This window comes from Tachyglossus aculeatus, chromosome 2 (genome assembly GCF_015852505.1).
Source record: "Tachyglossus aculeatus isolate mTacAcu1 chromosome 2, mTacAcu1.pri, whole genome shotgun sequence".
In the NCBI taxonomy this organism is placed as follows: Eukaryota; Metazoa; Chordata; class Mammalia; order Monotremata; family Tachyglossidae; genus Tachyglossus; species Tachyglossus aculeatus.
The window spans coordinates 43,380,956-43,398,357 of NC_052067.1; the positions used below are offsets into that span (position 1 = coordinate 43,380,956).

Here is a 17,402-nt window from a genome sequence, read left to right on the forward strand (position 1 = left end):
GAGTGATTTGTCTAAACCTTCCAAATTTTGTTTCAAAAAAGCCTTCCCTTTGTAAGTAATTTCCCCTGGTGTTTGTTCTACCCAGGATGATTTAGGCATTAATCGCCACCCTTTGAAAGAGCACAGGCCTGGGAATCAGAGAAGATGGGTTCTGGTCCCGGCTCTGCCACTTGTCTGCTGTGTGACCTTGGTCAAGTCACTTAACTTCTCTGGGCTACAGTTTCTTCATCTGTAAACTAGGTATTCAAGACCTGTTCTCCCTCCCACTTAGACTGTGAGCCCCAGGGACTATGACCAACCCGATTAAGTTGTATCTACCCAGGGCTTAGTAAAGTGTTTGGCACATAGTAAGTGCTTAACAAATACTAGTACTACTATTATTATATCCTATACAATATAATAAATAATAACAATAATAGTAATAACAGCATCTTCTAGGTTGGCAAGGACCATTCTAAGAACTAAACAAATAAAGTGTTTGAGCTGCATGAGCCCGGGCTTGAGAGTCAGAGGTAGTGGGTTCTAATCCTGACTCCACCACTTCTCAGCTGTGTGACTTTGGGCAAGTCACTTCACTTCTCTAGGCCTGTAAAATGGGGATTAAGACTGTGAGCCCCACGTGGGGATGACCTAATTAAATTACCTTGTATCTACCCAGTGCTTAGAACAGTGCTTGGCAAATAGTAAGTGCTTAACAAATACCATCATCATTATTATTATTATTACCATTACCCCAGCACATAGAACAATGCTTGGCATATAGTAAGTGCTTAACAAGTACCATCATCATCATCATCATCATCAAACACTCTGAGGCATCCCAAAGTCCATCAAGTAGAAGATGGAAATGGATTTCTAGGTCCCTAACCTCTTGGAAAAACACAAAAACTTGGAGAGGCCCGAGTAAGGAAAAGCTACGATCCACTTCATAGATAGAAATGAGATTATACAAATGGATATGTCTCATAGAGAGAGAGATGGTGAGGATTTTCATCATGGCATAGTGGATAGAACACAGGCCTGGGAGTCAGAAGGTCATGGGTTCTAATCCTGGCTCTGCCACTTGTCTGCTGTGTAACCTTGGGCAAGCCACTTCACTTCTCTGGGCTTCAATTACCTCGCCTGTAAAATGGGGATTGAGACTGTGAGCCTCCATGTGGGACAGGAACTCTGCCCAACCCAATTTGCTTGTATCCACCCAGTGTCATTCCTGTCCCTCATCAGCCTTAAGTCTAAGTCAGAGGGAGAAAGGGTTTCTAATCCCCATTTTACAGATGAGGAAACTGAGGCCCAGAGAAGTGAAGTGAAGGTCTCACAACAGGTAATTGGCAGAGATACTGCCAGACTGAGCCCCCTCCTTCCTCTCCCACTCCTTCCCCTCCCCATCCCCCCCACCTTACCTCCTTCCCCACCCCACAGCACCTGTATACATATTTATACATATTTATTACTCTATTTATTTATTTTACTTGTACATATCTATTCTATGTATTTTATTTTGTTAATATGTTTTGTTTTGTTGTCTGTCTCCCCCTTCTAGACTGTGAGCCCGCTGTTGGGTAGGGACCACGTCTCTATATGTTACCAACTTATACTTCCCAAGCGCTTAGTACAGTGCTCTGCACACAGTAAGCGCTCAATAAATACGATTGAATGAATGAATGAAGATAAAGACAAAGGACAAGGAATCTCACATTGGACACACACTGGAGTTTTTTTGTTTGCTTATCTTCTTGTTTGTTAACTGTATTTGTAATATGCCAGGCACTATACTAAAACCTGGGATAGAAACAAGTTAATCAGGTTGGATATAGTCCCTGTCCTACAAGGGGCTCACAGTCTTCATCCCCATTTTACAGATGAGGTAACTGAGGCATAGAGAAGCGAAGTGACTTGTCCTAGGCCCCACATCAGACAAGTGACAGAGCAGAGATTAAAACGCAGGTCTTCCGACTCCCGGGCCTGTATTCTTTCACCTAGGCTATGCTGCTTCTCATTATAACCCAGATATGCCTGTCAGGACCCTGAATCGAATCAGAACCAGTAATCTAAGGATGAAAGGTTTCTAGAAGCTTATCAGACAGGATGAAACTCTGACCAGGACTCACTCTCTGAGCATCTGATTTCCAACAGTGTTGTTCAGTACCATTTAGCAAATGCATCACCTTAATTGAAACTAAATGTAATTAGAAGGCACCCAATTTAATTTAAAAATAATCATCCCAGTTCCCAGATCCTCAAAATGCGATTAAGGCTACTGAAGAGGAACTCCTGATGTCATTGTTATTTTCTCAAGCTGCCCTATGTCAAAAAACCCAGCTCCTTCCAAAGGGTAAGATCCATTTAGTAGTCATAGTCCTCTCATCACCGTCAAGATTTCATAAGTCAGTCAATCATATTTACTGAGCACTTACTGTGTGCAGAGCACTGTATTAAGTGCTTGTGAGAGTACAATGTAACAATATATTAGACACATTCCTGGCCCACAACAAGTTTATAGTCAATAGGATTAAGCACTTCCTTTCTTTCCATCACTACTCTCAGACACTTGTCCATTTATAGATGTTCTTTCTCCAAATTCTGCCACCTGGATTTCCTCTGTTGAAGAGGCTTTTTTTAAGCATTTGTTAAGCACTTAGTATTGGTGGATAGAGCACAGACCTGGGGGTCAGAAAGTCATGGGTTCTAATCCTGGCTCTGCCAGTTGTCTGCTGTGTGACCTTAGTCAAGTCACTTCACTCCTCTGGGCCTCAGTTACCTCATCTGTAAAATGGAGATTGAAATTTTGAGCTCCACATAGAACAGGGACTGTATCCAACCCGATTTGCTGGTATCCACCCGAGCACTTAGTATAGTACCTGGCACATAGCAAACACTTAATACCACTATTCTTATTATTATTATTATTAAGTGCTAGGATAGGATGAGTTAATTAGGTCAGGCTCAGTCACTGTCCTGCCTTGGGCTCACAGTCTATGTAGGAGGGAAAACATGTATCCCCACTTTACAGTTGAGGAAACAGAGGCACAGAGCTATTAAGCAATTTGCCCAAGTTCACACAGCAGACATGTGGGGGAACTGGGATTAGAACCCAGGTCCTTTTGACTCCCAAGCCCACGCTCTCTCCATTAGGCCATGGCTTGCCTTAGATAACAGAAATCAGGTCAACTCTAACTGATTCTAGGCTCCCGTTAAAGCCACTGTCTGAGCCCAGGGAGGCCTGATGGAGGAGAGAGGCCAATCACTCCATCTTGTTAATCCAGTCATAATCTTGAACACAGGACCACAGGCGTTGGGGAAAAGAGAAAATAACAGGCAGCAACTTCAAGAGAAACTATTTCTCTCCACTTCTCATGGGAGTCTGGATCTCATTTCAGTCTAGCAATGAGGGGAGAAGTTGAAAGTGGAGTAAAGGAGCAGTGGAAATTAGGTCAATGAAACAATAGATGGTATTTATTGAACACTTGAAGGGTGCAAAGCCCTGTACTAAGTGCCTGGGAGAGTACAATACGACAGTCCCTTGCCCAAAACGAGCTTATAGTCTAAAGATCAGGTCATAGTTTTTATGGAAATACCCTGAAGTTGAATCCCCGTCTCTTTGTCAGTGAGGGTGGGCCGGGCTCAGTCTACAATGGAAGAGCAAACACCTAAGCTAGGTTAAGGGTGGTAGAGGGAGACAGAATCTTTGTCTCCTCCAACGAGTTTTTCCAGAATGATTATTGAAGGTTCTCACCCTCTTCCTCTCCCGACTGATACATCAGTCCTCCTCTCTAGGAGTGAATAATTTCAGGATGGCTGGGGTTGGAAAATATTCCCTCTGTGGGATCCATGGAATCTAGGAGAATCTAGTGACGTTTCAAAACTGGTTTTAAGACTCTCTTCATTACCCCCCAACCATCCCCAAGAAGTAAAAAAACCAGACCCCCTAACACCCACAGAAGCAGCATGACTTGGTGGAAAAGAGCATGGGGCTGAGAGGCAGAAGGACCTTGGTTCTAATCCCGGCTCTGACACTTGTCTGCTGTGTGACCTTGGGCAAGTCATTTTGCTTCTCTGTGCCTCAGTTTCCTCATCTGTAAAAGTGGGATTCAGTACCAGTTCCCCCTCCAGCTTAGACTGTGAGCCCTATGTGGGCAGGGACAGCATCCAACTGGGTTAACTTGTGTCTACCCCAGCGCTTAGGAGAGCATTTGACACATAGTACGTGCTTAACAAACATCATAACAATAAACAGAATCCACAGCCCCTGAAGTTTCTTCTCTATCAAATTTCAGAAATCCTGCTGTTTAATTCAATTCACCAACCACATTCCTGTGTTTTTCAGCTGCCTAAGTTTAGGAGCAACAGCATGAAAACACGGCTGTTAAAAAGCCAAGCATCAACCTCGGTTTAGCGATTCAAGCATTTACACGTTGGTTATATTTGGATTCTGCTATAATGAAGTGTTTTAGCCCGACTGGGAATTCCAACACAGGAAGCTCGTGAGCTGCCATCTTACAACAAGGATCATTTTATGGGCGGAAGAGAAGAACATACCAACAAGTGTGTGTCGAATGCCTAATTGCCCGCTCTGGGAATTGACTAGGGTCTCTCACTAGGTTATCCTTTCTACCCTTTTCTCTCCCCTGTCATAGGCCAGGAGACATGATCACTCTTCTGGAAGACTCCAGCGAAGACTGGTGGAAGGTGATGTGGTTTTCTTTCCTAAAAAACAGATCTGTTTTCTCAGTTCTGGGGAAAGGGACCCCAGTGACCTCATGCTCCATTCTCTGTTACAGGGGATGATCCAAGACCGGATCGGCTATTTCCCAGCCAACTTTGTTCAAAAGGTGCAGCAAGATGAGAAGGTCTTCAGGTGTGTCCGAACATTTACTGGCTGCAAGGAGCAAGGGCAGATAACGCTGAAAGAGAACCAGGCGAGTGAACCCATGCACGTAACCGGAGAGAGAGGCGTAGGATAAACCCCGCTCCCACTCTCATCCACACTGTGGGAGGAGTGAGATGCTAACTCCTTACCTCCATGGGTTGAGGTGCATATCACTGTCCTTTGAGGTTTGAAGGGGAAGCCAAAAATGGTGAGATTTCAAGCTTTATCAGTTAGGAGTGACTGATAATACGAATGAGGAGGGGTATTTATTGCATCAAGAGCTTAATATGGTGCCAAGCACTGTACAAGCACTGGGATAGATATGAGATTCATTCATTCATTCATTCAATCATATTTATTGAGCGCTTACTGTGTGCAGAGCACTGTACTAAGCACATGACCAGGTCAGACCCAATCGCTGTTCCACACAAGGCTCCCAGGGGAGGGAGAACAAATATTGAATCCTCATTTTACAGATGAGGTAATGAGGTAACCACCTCCTTGAAAAAAATAGGTCAAGTGACTTTGCCCATGATCCACAGCAAGCAACTGCCAGAGTCAGAATTAGAACTCAGGTCCTCTGACTTTTAGGCCAGTGCTCTATCCACTAGGACCACACTGCTCCCCCAGGGAGGGGGAGGGATCCTAAAGCATCTCAAAACCATCCCAGACAGACTCTACAGTCAGGAAAACACACTTCTCTCCCCTGCTCAGGGGACTCTTTTTTCTTACAAAATGGTATTTGTCAAGTGCTTACTATGTGCCAGGAACTGTATTAAATGCTAGTGTAGATAGAAGCTAATCAGGTTGGACACAGTCCCTGCCCCACACTCTTAATCCCCTTTATACAGATGAGTGAGCTGAGGCCCAGAGAAGTGAAGTGACCTGGCCCCACAGCAGACAAGCGGCAGAGCCGGGATTAGAACCCAGGTCCTGAGGATGCCCAGACGCCTTGCTCTAGCCACCAGGCCACACTGCTCCTCACCTCGATTTCTTCATCAATCAATCAATCAATCAATCAATCATATTTATTGAGTGCTTACTGTGTGCAGAGCACTGTACTAAGCACTTGGGAAGTACAAGTTGGCAACATATAGAGACAGTCCCTACCCAACAGTGGGCTCACAGTCTAGAAGGGGGAGACAGAGAACAAAACCAAACATATTAACAAAATAAAATAAATAGAATAGATATGTACAAGTAAAACAAATAAATAGAGTAATAAATATGTACAAACATATATACATATATTCAGGTGCTGTGGGGAAGGGAAGGAGGTAAGATGGGGAGGATGGAGAGGGGGACGAGGGGGAGAGGAAGGAGGGGGCTCGGTGACCTAGATCCGGCCTGAGTTCTTGGGACATCTGGCCTGAGTTCTTCTGCACATCTCAACTTGGAGGATTTACGCTGGACAGGGAAGATAGCACCGCCTGGCCCTCTCCTCTCCACCCACTGATGGTCATTTCCCAATGGCTCCTCCCTCCCTTGCAGATTCAGGAAGAGACTAGTTCAGAGACCACTGAGGAATTCCTTCCTACTCAAAACCTGAGGCTAACAGGGTGGACAGTATCCTGGCTTCCCAATCTCATCCAATTCCGTGGCATTCTCCCAAGAAATCGGAACCCTTCCACAGCCTGGCTCACTTTGGGGAATCCACTCGCTCCTGGGAATGGATTCCCCTAATGGGTTCCACAGGGGTGTCCCACCCTTGAGGTAGCTCCCATGGCTTGGCAAAATGTCTCCAAGGCCAATGGGAGGTGGTCTTTATCCCGTGTCTTGTCAAAACTTCACCACGGCCAAAGGGAGATGGTCTTTATCCCACGTCTTACCGAAACATCCCCATGGCCAATGGAAGGTGGTCTTTGGGAGGTGATCTTTATCCTGTGTCTTATAATCAATCAATCAACTGTATTTATTGAGTGCTTACTGTGTGCAGAGCACTGTACTAAGCACTTGGGAAGTACAAGTTGGCAACATATAGAGACGGTCCCTACCCAACAGTGGGCTCACAGTCTAGAAGGGGGAGACAGAGAACAAAACAAAACATTAACAAAATAAAATAAATAGAATAGATATGTACAAGTAAAATAAATGGAGTAATAAATACGTACAAACATATATACATATATACAGGTGCTGTGGGGAAGGGAAGGAGGTAAGGCGGGGGGGATGGAGAGGGGGAGGAGGGAGAGAGGAAGGAGAGAGCTCAGTCTGGGAAGGCCTCTGGAGGAGGTGAGCTCTCAGTAGGGCCTTGAAGGGAGAAAGAGAGCTAGCTTGGCGGATGTGGGGAGGGAAACATCACCACACCCTCCCTCAGCATGGGAGGTGGTCTTTATCCCACGCCTTGTTGCAATGCCATAATGGCCAATGGGATTTGTGTTTTCTTCTGTGCCTTCGCACATAGTAAGCGCTTAACAAATGCCATTATTATTATTATTATTATTATCATTATTATTATTATTATCACCGTGACCAATGTGAGATAGTCTTTATGACACGCCTGATCAAAATGCCAGGATGGCCAATGGGAGGTGGTCTTTGTCCCATGTCTTTTCAAAACACCACAATGGCCAGTGAGAGGAAGACTTTACCCTATGCCTTGTCCAGATGTCATCATGGTTACTGGGAGGTGGCCTTTATCCATGTTTTGTTGAAACACTGTCACGGCCAAAGGGAGGTGGCATTTATCCACATTCTGTCAAAATGCTACCATGGCCAAAGGGAGGTGGTCTTTACCCTTGTCCTGTTGAAAGATCACCATGGCCAATGTGAGGTGGACTTTATCCCATGCCTTGTCAAAACTCCATGACGGCCAGTGGGAGTTGATCTTCGGCCTTCTTGGACACCAATGCTCAGCAAGCTCTAGGTCACCACCTGACAGCGGTGCCGATTCAACAGGTCTGTGAGCTACTGAACTTTCCTGCGAAAGGGGCTTTTAAAATATATCGGAACAGCCGGGACCCCAAATGGATCTCACCCAGACAAGCAGTAAGAGGCAGCATGGCCTAGAGGATAGAGGGCGGCCTGGGAGTCAAAGGACCTGGGTTCAAATCCAGATTCTGTCACCTGCCTGCTGTGTGACATAGGGCAAGTTACTTCACTTCTCAGTACCTCAGTTCCCATAACTGTAAAGTGGCGATCAAATGCCAGTTCTCTCTCCTACTTTGACTGTGAGCCCCATGCTGGACAGGGACTGTCTCCAATCTAATTAAATTCTATATACACCGATTGCTTAGAATAGTGTTTGATACATTGTAAGCGCTTAAAGAATACCATTAAGAAAAAGTAATCGTGCTGGAATGAGAGGCGAGATCAGTTTAGGGAGGGATGCTCATTTTCTTTGGCAAACTCGTAATTAAACAATCTAGCGTTCTCGACTGGTTCCCAGAGTAATTGCATGCCACCTCTTTGAATGGGTAAACATCACTTTCCTGGTTTTAAAATGAGAGCATTGAAAATGGAAAACAAATAGAAATGTGTCAGACTTGAGCTGCTTTCAGAATTCGAACATCTGCCTCTCTGGCTCTTAGCAGGGTTCTGGCCGGGCTTCCCGAGGAAACATTTTTGTATGAATGAATCCCCTTTTCTCATCTTTTAGACTCTCAGTTCGTTACAGGCAGGGAACGTGTGTGCTAATTCTGTATCGTACTCTCCCAAGAGCTTAGTACAGTGCACTGCACATAGTAAGTGCTCAATAAATACCATCAATCAACTGATTGAGTCTCCCCAGTTGAGAGGACAAAGCACCAAAGGATGGTTTGATTCTGGCTTTATCATACAGACTCTAGATAGGAGATAGACTGTAGACTGTAAGCTTGTTGTGGGCAGGGAATATGTCAGTTTATCGTTCTTTTGTACTTTCCCAAGGATTTAGTACAGCGCTTTGCCCACAGTCAGGGTTCAATAAATATGACTGACTGAATGAATGACGTAAATTTGCAAGGATTTTGAACCTGGATGAAATTTCCTCCAGCTCTTAAAGATAGACACCCTATTTCTCTCTAAATAGTAATTGTTGTATAGGGTAAGCACTTCATCATCATCATCAATCGTATTTATTGAGTGCTTACTGTGTGCAGAGCACTGTACTAAGCGCTTGGGAAGTACAAGTTGGCAACATATAGAGACAGTCGCTACCCAACAGTGGGCTCACAGTCTAGAAGGGGGAGACAGAGAACAAAACCAAACATATTAACAAAATAAAATAAATAGATATGTACAGGTAAAATAAATAAATAAATAAATAGATAGATAGATAGATAGAGTAATAAATATGTACAAACATATATACATATATGCAGGTATATATATATATATAGCACTTATTATGTGTCTAGCACCGAGGTACAGAATGTGTCTGCTAATTCTCATGTTGCACTCTCCCAAGGGCTTAGAACAGTGCTCTGCACAAAATAAGCACTAAATATCATTGGTTTTTTGATAGATACAACATAATTAGATCAGACACAATCCTGTCCTCCCTGAGGCTCACGGCAAAGGATATTTGCTTTTTTAATGGCACTTGTTAAGCGCTTATTTTATGCCAGGTCCTGACTAAATACTGGGGTAGGTCCAAGCTAATCAGGTTGGACACAGTCCATGTCCAACATGCGGCTCACACTCTTAATCCCTGTTATACAGATGAGGGAACTGAGGCTCATAGAAATGAAGTGACTTGCCCAAGGTCACACAACAGATGAGCGGCAGAGCCAGGATTAGAACCCAGGTCCTTCTCAGGCTCTACCCACTAAGCCACGCTGCTTTTCATTCATTCACATACTGCGGGAACCTCAGCTCCAGAAATTCCCTCTTTCACGTCAGACGTGACAAGTTTTGACGGCGGCGTGAAATCCTGAGCCCGTGGACAGAAGCAGAAGGCCGGAGTCGCGTGACCCTACCAACCTCTGACAGGGGCTGGCAAGGGTGCCAGGCAGATCTTGCTGCCCAAACGGGCTTAAACAGTCTCCTTCAGAGTAGCCAGGAGTTTGGAGCCTTCATAGCGGCTCCTCCAGTCCCGGAGTTCTTCCCATACAAGTTGGTTTTCCTGGGATCAGCAGGGAATGAGGTGGGGGGATGTCTAGTAAGGGGGTCAGGGAACCGGGAGTCAGGAGATCTGGGTTTTTTGGAGGGATTTTTTAATGGTCGTTGTTAAGCGCTTACCATGTGCCTGGAACTCTTCTAAGTGCTGGTAGATACAAGCTAATCAGGCCGGACACAGTTCATGTCCCAAATGGGGAGCACAGTCTTCAACCCCATTTTACAGATGAGGTAACTGAGGCCCAGAGAAGTGAGTGTATCCTGAATCATGTAAGTAAGTGTAGCACGTCAGACCCCATTCACTGGTGTGGAAATTGAGCCCCAGGCAGCGTGACTTGTCCAAGGTCACGCAGCAGGTAAGTGGTAGAGCCAGGGTTAGAACCCAGAACCTTCTGACTCCCAGGACCATGGTCTAGTCACTAGGCTACACTGCTTCTCTCCTGTTCTGACCCCAGCTCTGCCACTGACCTGATGGGTGACCTTGGACAAGTCACTTATACGGCCTCGGGCTCGATTTCCTCATCTGTAAATGGGGACCAACATGATACAATGGATATGGAAGTATATGCTGTCTGTTTGGGTTCACATGTCCTCACCCTTACATAGATGTGGTTATTAAATTATTTATTCATGTTAATGTCTGTCTGCCCCTCTAGACTGCAAGCTCATTGTGGACAAGGAATGTGTCTATCAACTCTGTTGTATGGTATTCTCCCAAGCGCTTAATACAGTGCTCTGCACAGAGTAAGCACTCAATAAATACCACTGACTGATTGATTGATGAGAAATAGTTGCCGCCACCATATGAGCCTCCATGACTGAAGAGTTTGGGCTGCAGGTCAATCAATCAATCAATGGTATTTATTGAGCACTTACTGTGTGAGGAGCACTGTACTAATCGCTCAGGAGAGTACACCATGGCTTAGTGGCAAGAGCACGTGCTTGGGAGTCAGAGGTGATGGGTTCTAATTCCAGCTCTGCCATTTATCAGCTGTGTGACTTGGGCAAGTCACTTAACTTCTCTGTGCCTCAGTTACCTCATCTGTAAAATGGGGATTAAGACCGTGAGCCCCAAGTGGGACAACCTGATTACCTTGTATCTACCCCAGCACTTAGTACAGTGCTTGGCACATAGTAAGTGCTTAATAAATAGCATATTTCTTTTTTACAATATAGCGATGAAAAAGACCTATTCCCTGCCCACACCAAGTTTATAGTCTAGAAGGGGCTGTTCCCCAAAGGGCATCAGACTCTCTCTGTGGAAAGAGCACGGGCCTGGGAATCAGAAGTCATGGGTTCAAATTCGAGCTCCGCCACTTATTAGCTGTGTGACTTTGGGTAAGTCACTTAACTTCTCCGTGCCTCAGTTACCCCATCTGTAAAATGAGGATTAAGACTGTGAGCCTGAAGTGAGACAACCTGATTACCTTGTATCTACTCCAGCACTTAGAACAGTGTTTGGCACATAGTAAGCGCTTAACAAATAGCGTATTTCCTTTTTACAATATAGCGATGAAACAGACCTATTTGTTGCCCACACCTAGTTTATAGTCTAGAGGGGGCTGTTCCTCAAAGGGCATCTGACTCTCTTAGTGGAAAGAGCACGGGCTTGAGAGTCAGAGGTCATGGGTTCTAATCCTGGCTCTGCCACTTGTCAGCTGGGTGACTTTGGGTAAGTCACTTAACTTCTCTGTGCCTCAGTTACCTCATCTGTAAAACGGGGATTAAGACTGTGAGCCCCACGTGGGACAACCTATCTTTTATTTACTCCAGAGCTTAGAACAGTGCTTGGCACATAGTAAGCACTTAACAAGTACCATCATTATCATTATTATTATTATCCCACACACTCCCCACTTTTCTCTGAATCCCCGGAGCTCAAACCCCTTTCCAGTCACCTTGTAGATGAAAATAATAATGGCATTCATTAAGTACCTATTATATGTCAGGCACTGTTCTAAGTGCTGGGAGAGATGCAAGTTAATCAGGTCAGATGTAGTCTCTGTGGGCTCACGGTCAAGTGAGAAGGGAGAAAGGGTATTGAATCCCCATTATACAGATGAAGAAACTGAGGCACAGAGAACTTAAGACTACCTACCCCCCTGAGGGACTCAAGTTTGACCCTTCCCCCTCTGCGAAAGAGATGGTCACTTTGGCCCAAGCCTCAGAGATTTCAGAGTCCACAGTCAAACAGCTGGTCTATTTTGGGACTTCTCTCCCTGTCCTTTCTCTTCAGGGGCCTCTAGCCTAGTGGCTAGAGCCCAGTCCAGGGAGTCAGAAGGACCTGAGTTCTAATCCCTGCCCCGCCACTTGTCTGTTGCTGACCTTAGGCAAGTCACTTCACTTCTCCGCGCTTCAGTTACCTAATCTGCAAAATGGGGACTAAGACTGTGAGCCCCATGTGGGACAGGGACTGTGTCCAACCTGATAAACTTTTATCTACCCCAGGGCTTAGTACAGTGCCTGGCACATTGAAAGTGCTTAACAAATACCATAAAAAGTCACCCTCCAAACAGGCAGCACCCATTTTGCTGGGGACATCTTGGCAGAGCATGCCCATTTTTTTTTATACTATTTGTGAAGCACTTACTATGTGCCCAGCCCTGTACTAAATGCTATGGTAGATAGAAGCTTATTAGATTGGACACTGTCCCTGTCCCCAGTGGGGCTAACAGTCTTATTCCCCATAAGACAGATGAGGCAAATGAGGCCCAGAGAAGTGAAGTGACTTGCCCAAGGTCACATGGCAGGCAAGTGGGAGAGCAGGAATATGCTCTAGGTCTATGCTCTAGCCACTAGTCCACTAGTCAGGGAAGCAGCGTGGCCCAGTGGAAAGAGCACGGGCTTTGGAGTCAGAGGTCATGGGTTCAAATCCCAACTCTGCCAAATGTCAGCTGTGTGACTTTGGGCAAATCACTTCACTTCTCTGTGGCCAAGTTACCTCATCTGTAAAATGGGGATTAAGACTGTGAGCCCCATGTGGGACAACCTGATTACCTTGTATCCTCCCCAGCGCTTAGAACAGTGCTTTGCACATAGTAAGTGCTTAATAAATGCCATCATTATTAGTCCACGCTGCTTCTCAGAACCATTCTGAATACTCCTCTGCCCCTCTGAATGCAGATCTGCGTGACATCCGAAGAGGAGAGCGACGGCTTCATCAGAGTTTCTAGTGGAAAGAAGAGAGGCTTGGTCCCTTTGGATGTCTTGGAAAACATCTGATTTCCAACCCTTCGGAGCTCCATGGAAAGCAAGGTTTGCCAGCAACGTTCAACAGCCCTGTTTGCACCGTGCCCACCCTCACGGACCCTGGGGGGGGGGGACAGCGACGCCTGCCTCCACCCCCCACCCCAATTTGACTGATGAGTACCCGAAGCCACGAGGTTGGTGCCTTTGTCTTCACCGGGCGATCCATGAGCGAGAAAAACCATCTACGTGGGAACAGCTCCTGGACTAGCGGAGCCAGTGTGGAGACTTAAACCTCCCGGTTACTCTGAAGGAGACTGCTCAAGCCCATGAGGGCAGCAAGATCAGCCGGATGCAGCGTATGCCAAGGCCTGGCATCCTCTCCAGCCCCTGTCAGAGGCTGGTAGGGTCACGTAACTCCGGCCTTCCACTTCCACCCACAATGTCAGTAGACTGGGCTCAGAGTTTCTCACTGCTGCTAAGCCTGGTCTCGAGGCTGGAGAAGGGTATATTGGCAGGGTCAGGGGTCGCTGGAGCTTGGGCTCCAGGACTGCCCGCTTTTCTCATTTCCGCAGGCCTTTCTCGCTCCCTGAGTTTGGCTCACAGGGCGCGGTAGCAGACTAATTTAGAAAAGCCGCCTGCCTGAAGAGACCCAACTTTCCACTCTGCCTGGTTCAGAGGAAGCGAAGGCGAGGGCGAGATTGGGAAGGGAGTCGGTTCAGGTGGACGTGCCTCTCCACTCCGTATAGATGGGTTTTGCCTCGGGTTTCAGTCGCGTGGGTCTCAGAGCGTTGGCTCCCCAGAGTTCTGAGGGGCAAGGGGATGGAGCCGTTGCTTGAGGTGGGCTTGACCACCCCCTCACTATGTCTAGCTTAAGCCCACCAACTCAGTTTCCCATAACCATGGCCCCCATTTCCAAGGCAAACAAATAGCTGTCTTTGGTCGGACTACGTCTCCCAAACTGGGAAATAGAAGAAGGAAATTAAAGGCCGAGTTATAAACCATGCTCCAAAGCAACCAAAATGGAGGAATCCGGACGTTTTCTTCAGTATCCACCAACGTGGGAAAGCAGAGAGGTTCCCTCACACCTCTCAGACGACCAAGGAAAAATCCTGTCATCCGCCCGGTCTCACCTAAGGAAATGGGTGTGACCCTGCTCTTATGCTATTGTTTACATGAATGCAGCATACTATGATGCCATCTTCTCTCAAGTCTCATCCCTGTATTCCAACTTGCAATATCTAGTCAGAGGATAACGGAGTCAAGAGCCACTCTCCACAGCCTAGAACCGACTTCAGTTAGATTTATTTTGATACAAAGCAATAAAGGAACTGAAGCGATTGGGGAAAGACCTGAGTAGATTCTGTCCCACTTCTATCAGCTTTGCTTTTCATCATCAGTGGTAATTTAGAGTGCTTACTATGTGCAGAGCACTGTACTAAGTGCTTGGGCGAGTACATACAATAGAGTTGGCAGACATTTTCCTTCAGAAGCAGAGCCTAGTTGTGTATTTGATCCCTTTCTGCTCTGTCTCATACGAACGGGAGGTGGGGAGAGAGCTGTTGGCTATCCAGTCTTCTGAGCAGCAAGGGGATGCTCCTCAGTGTGTCTGGGAGTTTGTGGTTTCTCTCTCTGGGTTGGGGGCGGGTGGGGAGGGGGAGTGAGGGACAACCAAAGAGATAAAGCAGAGAACGGGCAGGCTCTCTTGGGCCCAGGAAAATCTGTCCCTAATTCCCTGAAAAACGGAGCTCCCAGAATTATGCGCTCTGTAAATCTCCTCAGATAGTCCTCTGAATTGAGCAGCCACGTTGCCTGGGAGGAAGTAGATGGTAGAACCTTTGGAACTTGATCCCTGGGGAAGGTCTCTCATCCATTGAGTCTCCCTCTGCCCTCCTGCCCTCTCTCAAGAGATGAGTGTTAAATGGCAAAAGGACATCTGTTCCCAGAACCCGGGGGCTCCTCCGCCGCCTCCCGCTCCCTAACTCTTTCCCAGAACAGTGGAAAGAGCATGAACCTGGGAGTCTGAAGACCTGGGTCTTCATCCCAGCTCTGCCACTTGCCTGTTCTGTGACCTTGGGCAAGTCACTTCACTTCTCTGGGATTCAGTTTTCTCATCTAACAAAATGGAGATTCCACACCCTCCCCCTTAATCAGAAACACCCAATGTGGGACACAGATTGCATCTGGCCTGATCATCTCCTATCTCCCCCTGTGTTTGACATAATAAACATTTAACAAATAGCCACCAGCATTATTAAGTGTTTTGCACACAGTAAGCGCTCAATAAATGCGATTGAATGAATGAATGAAGACTGCTGCTCCGTGAGTGGGAAGGGACGGAGCTACCGTTCCACTAAGGATCCCGTCCTGTCAGCCCAGTTCAGTTCTGTCTTCTCTGTTAGCCCTGGTGTGTAATAATCATGCTAATAATCCTGGTGTTTGTTAAGCGCTTACTATGTGCCAGGCACTTTACTAAGCGCTGGAGTGTATACAAGCAAATCGGGTTGGGCACAGTACCAGTCTCACATGGGGCTCACCAACTCAATCCCCATTTTACAGATGAAGCAACTGAGGCCCAGATAAGTGAAGTGACTCACCCAAGGCCACAAAACAGGCAAGTGGCAGAGCAGGGATTAGATCCCACAATCTTCTGACTTTCAGTTCTGGGCTCTATCCACTCTGCCATAGTAAGCGCTTAACAAATACCATCATCATTATTATTATTATTATGCCATGCTTCTTCTAGTGGCCTGTAGACAGGCCCTCCCTCTCACTCCCACCTGGGAAACTGGAGGTCAGAGTGGAAACTGGAGGTCAGGCCGGACGTTTTAGTGTCTGAAGCTGAGAGAGGCCAGGCAGGAAGGAGCGATGGGGCAAGAGGGCACACATGAGGCAGAGGAAGGAAGGGAGGGTTGGATGCCAGCTTCCCAACGGAGAATGTGGGGAGTGGCACGAGATTACTGAGATAATGATGGTATCTGTTAAGCGCTTACTATGTGCCAAGCACTGTTCTAAGTGATGGGGTAGATACAAGACAATCAATGAATCCGTTGAATTAACTGAGGGCTTACTGTGTGCAGAGCACTATACTAAGTGCTTGGGAGAGGACAATAGAACAATATAACAAATACATTCACAGGCCTACAACAAGTTTATAGTCTGGCAGGGGAGACATACATTAGTAGAAATCAATAAATAACAGATATGTAGATAAATGCTGTGGGGCTGGAGAGGGGTGGCGCGACTAAAGGGAGCAAATCAGGGCAACGCTGAAGAGAGTGGGAGAAAAGGAAATGAGTCTGTAGTCAGGGAAGGCCACTTGGAGGAGATGTGTCTTCAATAAGACTTAGAAATGGGGCCGGGGTTGGGGGGGAGTAATTGTCTGTTGGATATGAAGATGGAGAGCATTCCAAGACAGAGGCAGGATGAGGGTGAGAGGTCGTCAGAGAAACAGGTGCAATCAAGGCACAGTGTGTAGGTTGGCATTAATTAGAGGAGCGAAGTGTACAGCCTGGGTTGTAGCAGGAGAGTAGTGAAGTGAGATAGGAGGAGGCAAGGGGATTGAGTGCTTTCAAGCCGATGGTGAGGAGTTTCTGTTTGATGCAGAAGTGGGATGGGGAACCAGTGGAGGTTCTTGAGGAGTGGGAAAACAGTGCTAAGCACTTAGTACAGTACTTAGTACAGGGCTCTTCACTCAGTAAGCGCTCAATAATTGCCATTAAAAAAATAAAAATAAATAAATACGATTGAATGAATGAAACATGGACTGAATGCTTTTGCAGAAAAGATGATTCCTACCAGTGTGAAAGATGTAATAATAATAACAGTAATGTGCTAAAAACTTATTGGGACATGGTCCCTAGCCTACCTGGAAATCCTACTTAGACACCCCCTTACACTGGGACCCCTATGTGGGACAGGGAATGTGACTGAGCTAATTATCTTGAATAATAACTATGGTATTTGTTAAGCGCTTACTACGTGTCAAGCACTGTTCTAAGCACTGGGATAGCTACAAGGTAATCAGGTTGTCCCACATGGGGCTCACAGTCTTAATCCCCATCTTACAGATGAGGTAACTGAGGCACAGAGAAGTTAAGTGGCTTGCCCAAGGTCACACAGCAGGCAAGTGGCAGAGCCAGGATTAGATCCCACATCCTCTGACTCCCAAGCCCAGGCTCTTTCCGCTAAACCATGCTGCTTCTCATCTACCCCAGCACTTAGTACAGTGCTTAACTGTTATAGGAGTTTAACAAATACCACAATTATTATTACATCACCATTAGAGGGACTCTTACAGGGGAAATTACGG

General features: G+C 46.3%; 1 protein-coding gene across 1 annotated transcript in view; it reads left to right on the top strand.

The window, feature by feature from the left end:
- The window catches only part of STAC (SH3 and cysteine rich domain), a 95,666-nt gene extending 81,178 nt beyond the window's left edge, over window positions 1–14,488 (top strand). The window contains exons 10-12 of the mRNA XM_038772683.1: window positions 4,635–4,686; window positions 4,779–4,916; window positions 13,028–14,488. Of these exons, the coding sequence (XP_038628611.1) occupies window positions 4,635–4,686; window positions 4,779–4,916; window positions 13,028–13,126 (289 nt within the window). The 3' untranslated portion in view covers window positions 13,127–14,488. The remainder of the gene's footprint in view (window positions 1–4,634; window positions 4,687–4,778; window positions 4,917–13,027) is intronic.
- The last annotated feature ends 2,914 nt before the right edge of the window (window positions 14,489–17,402 follow it).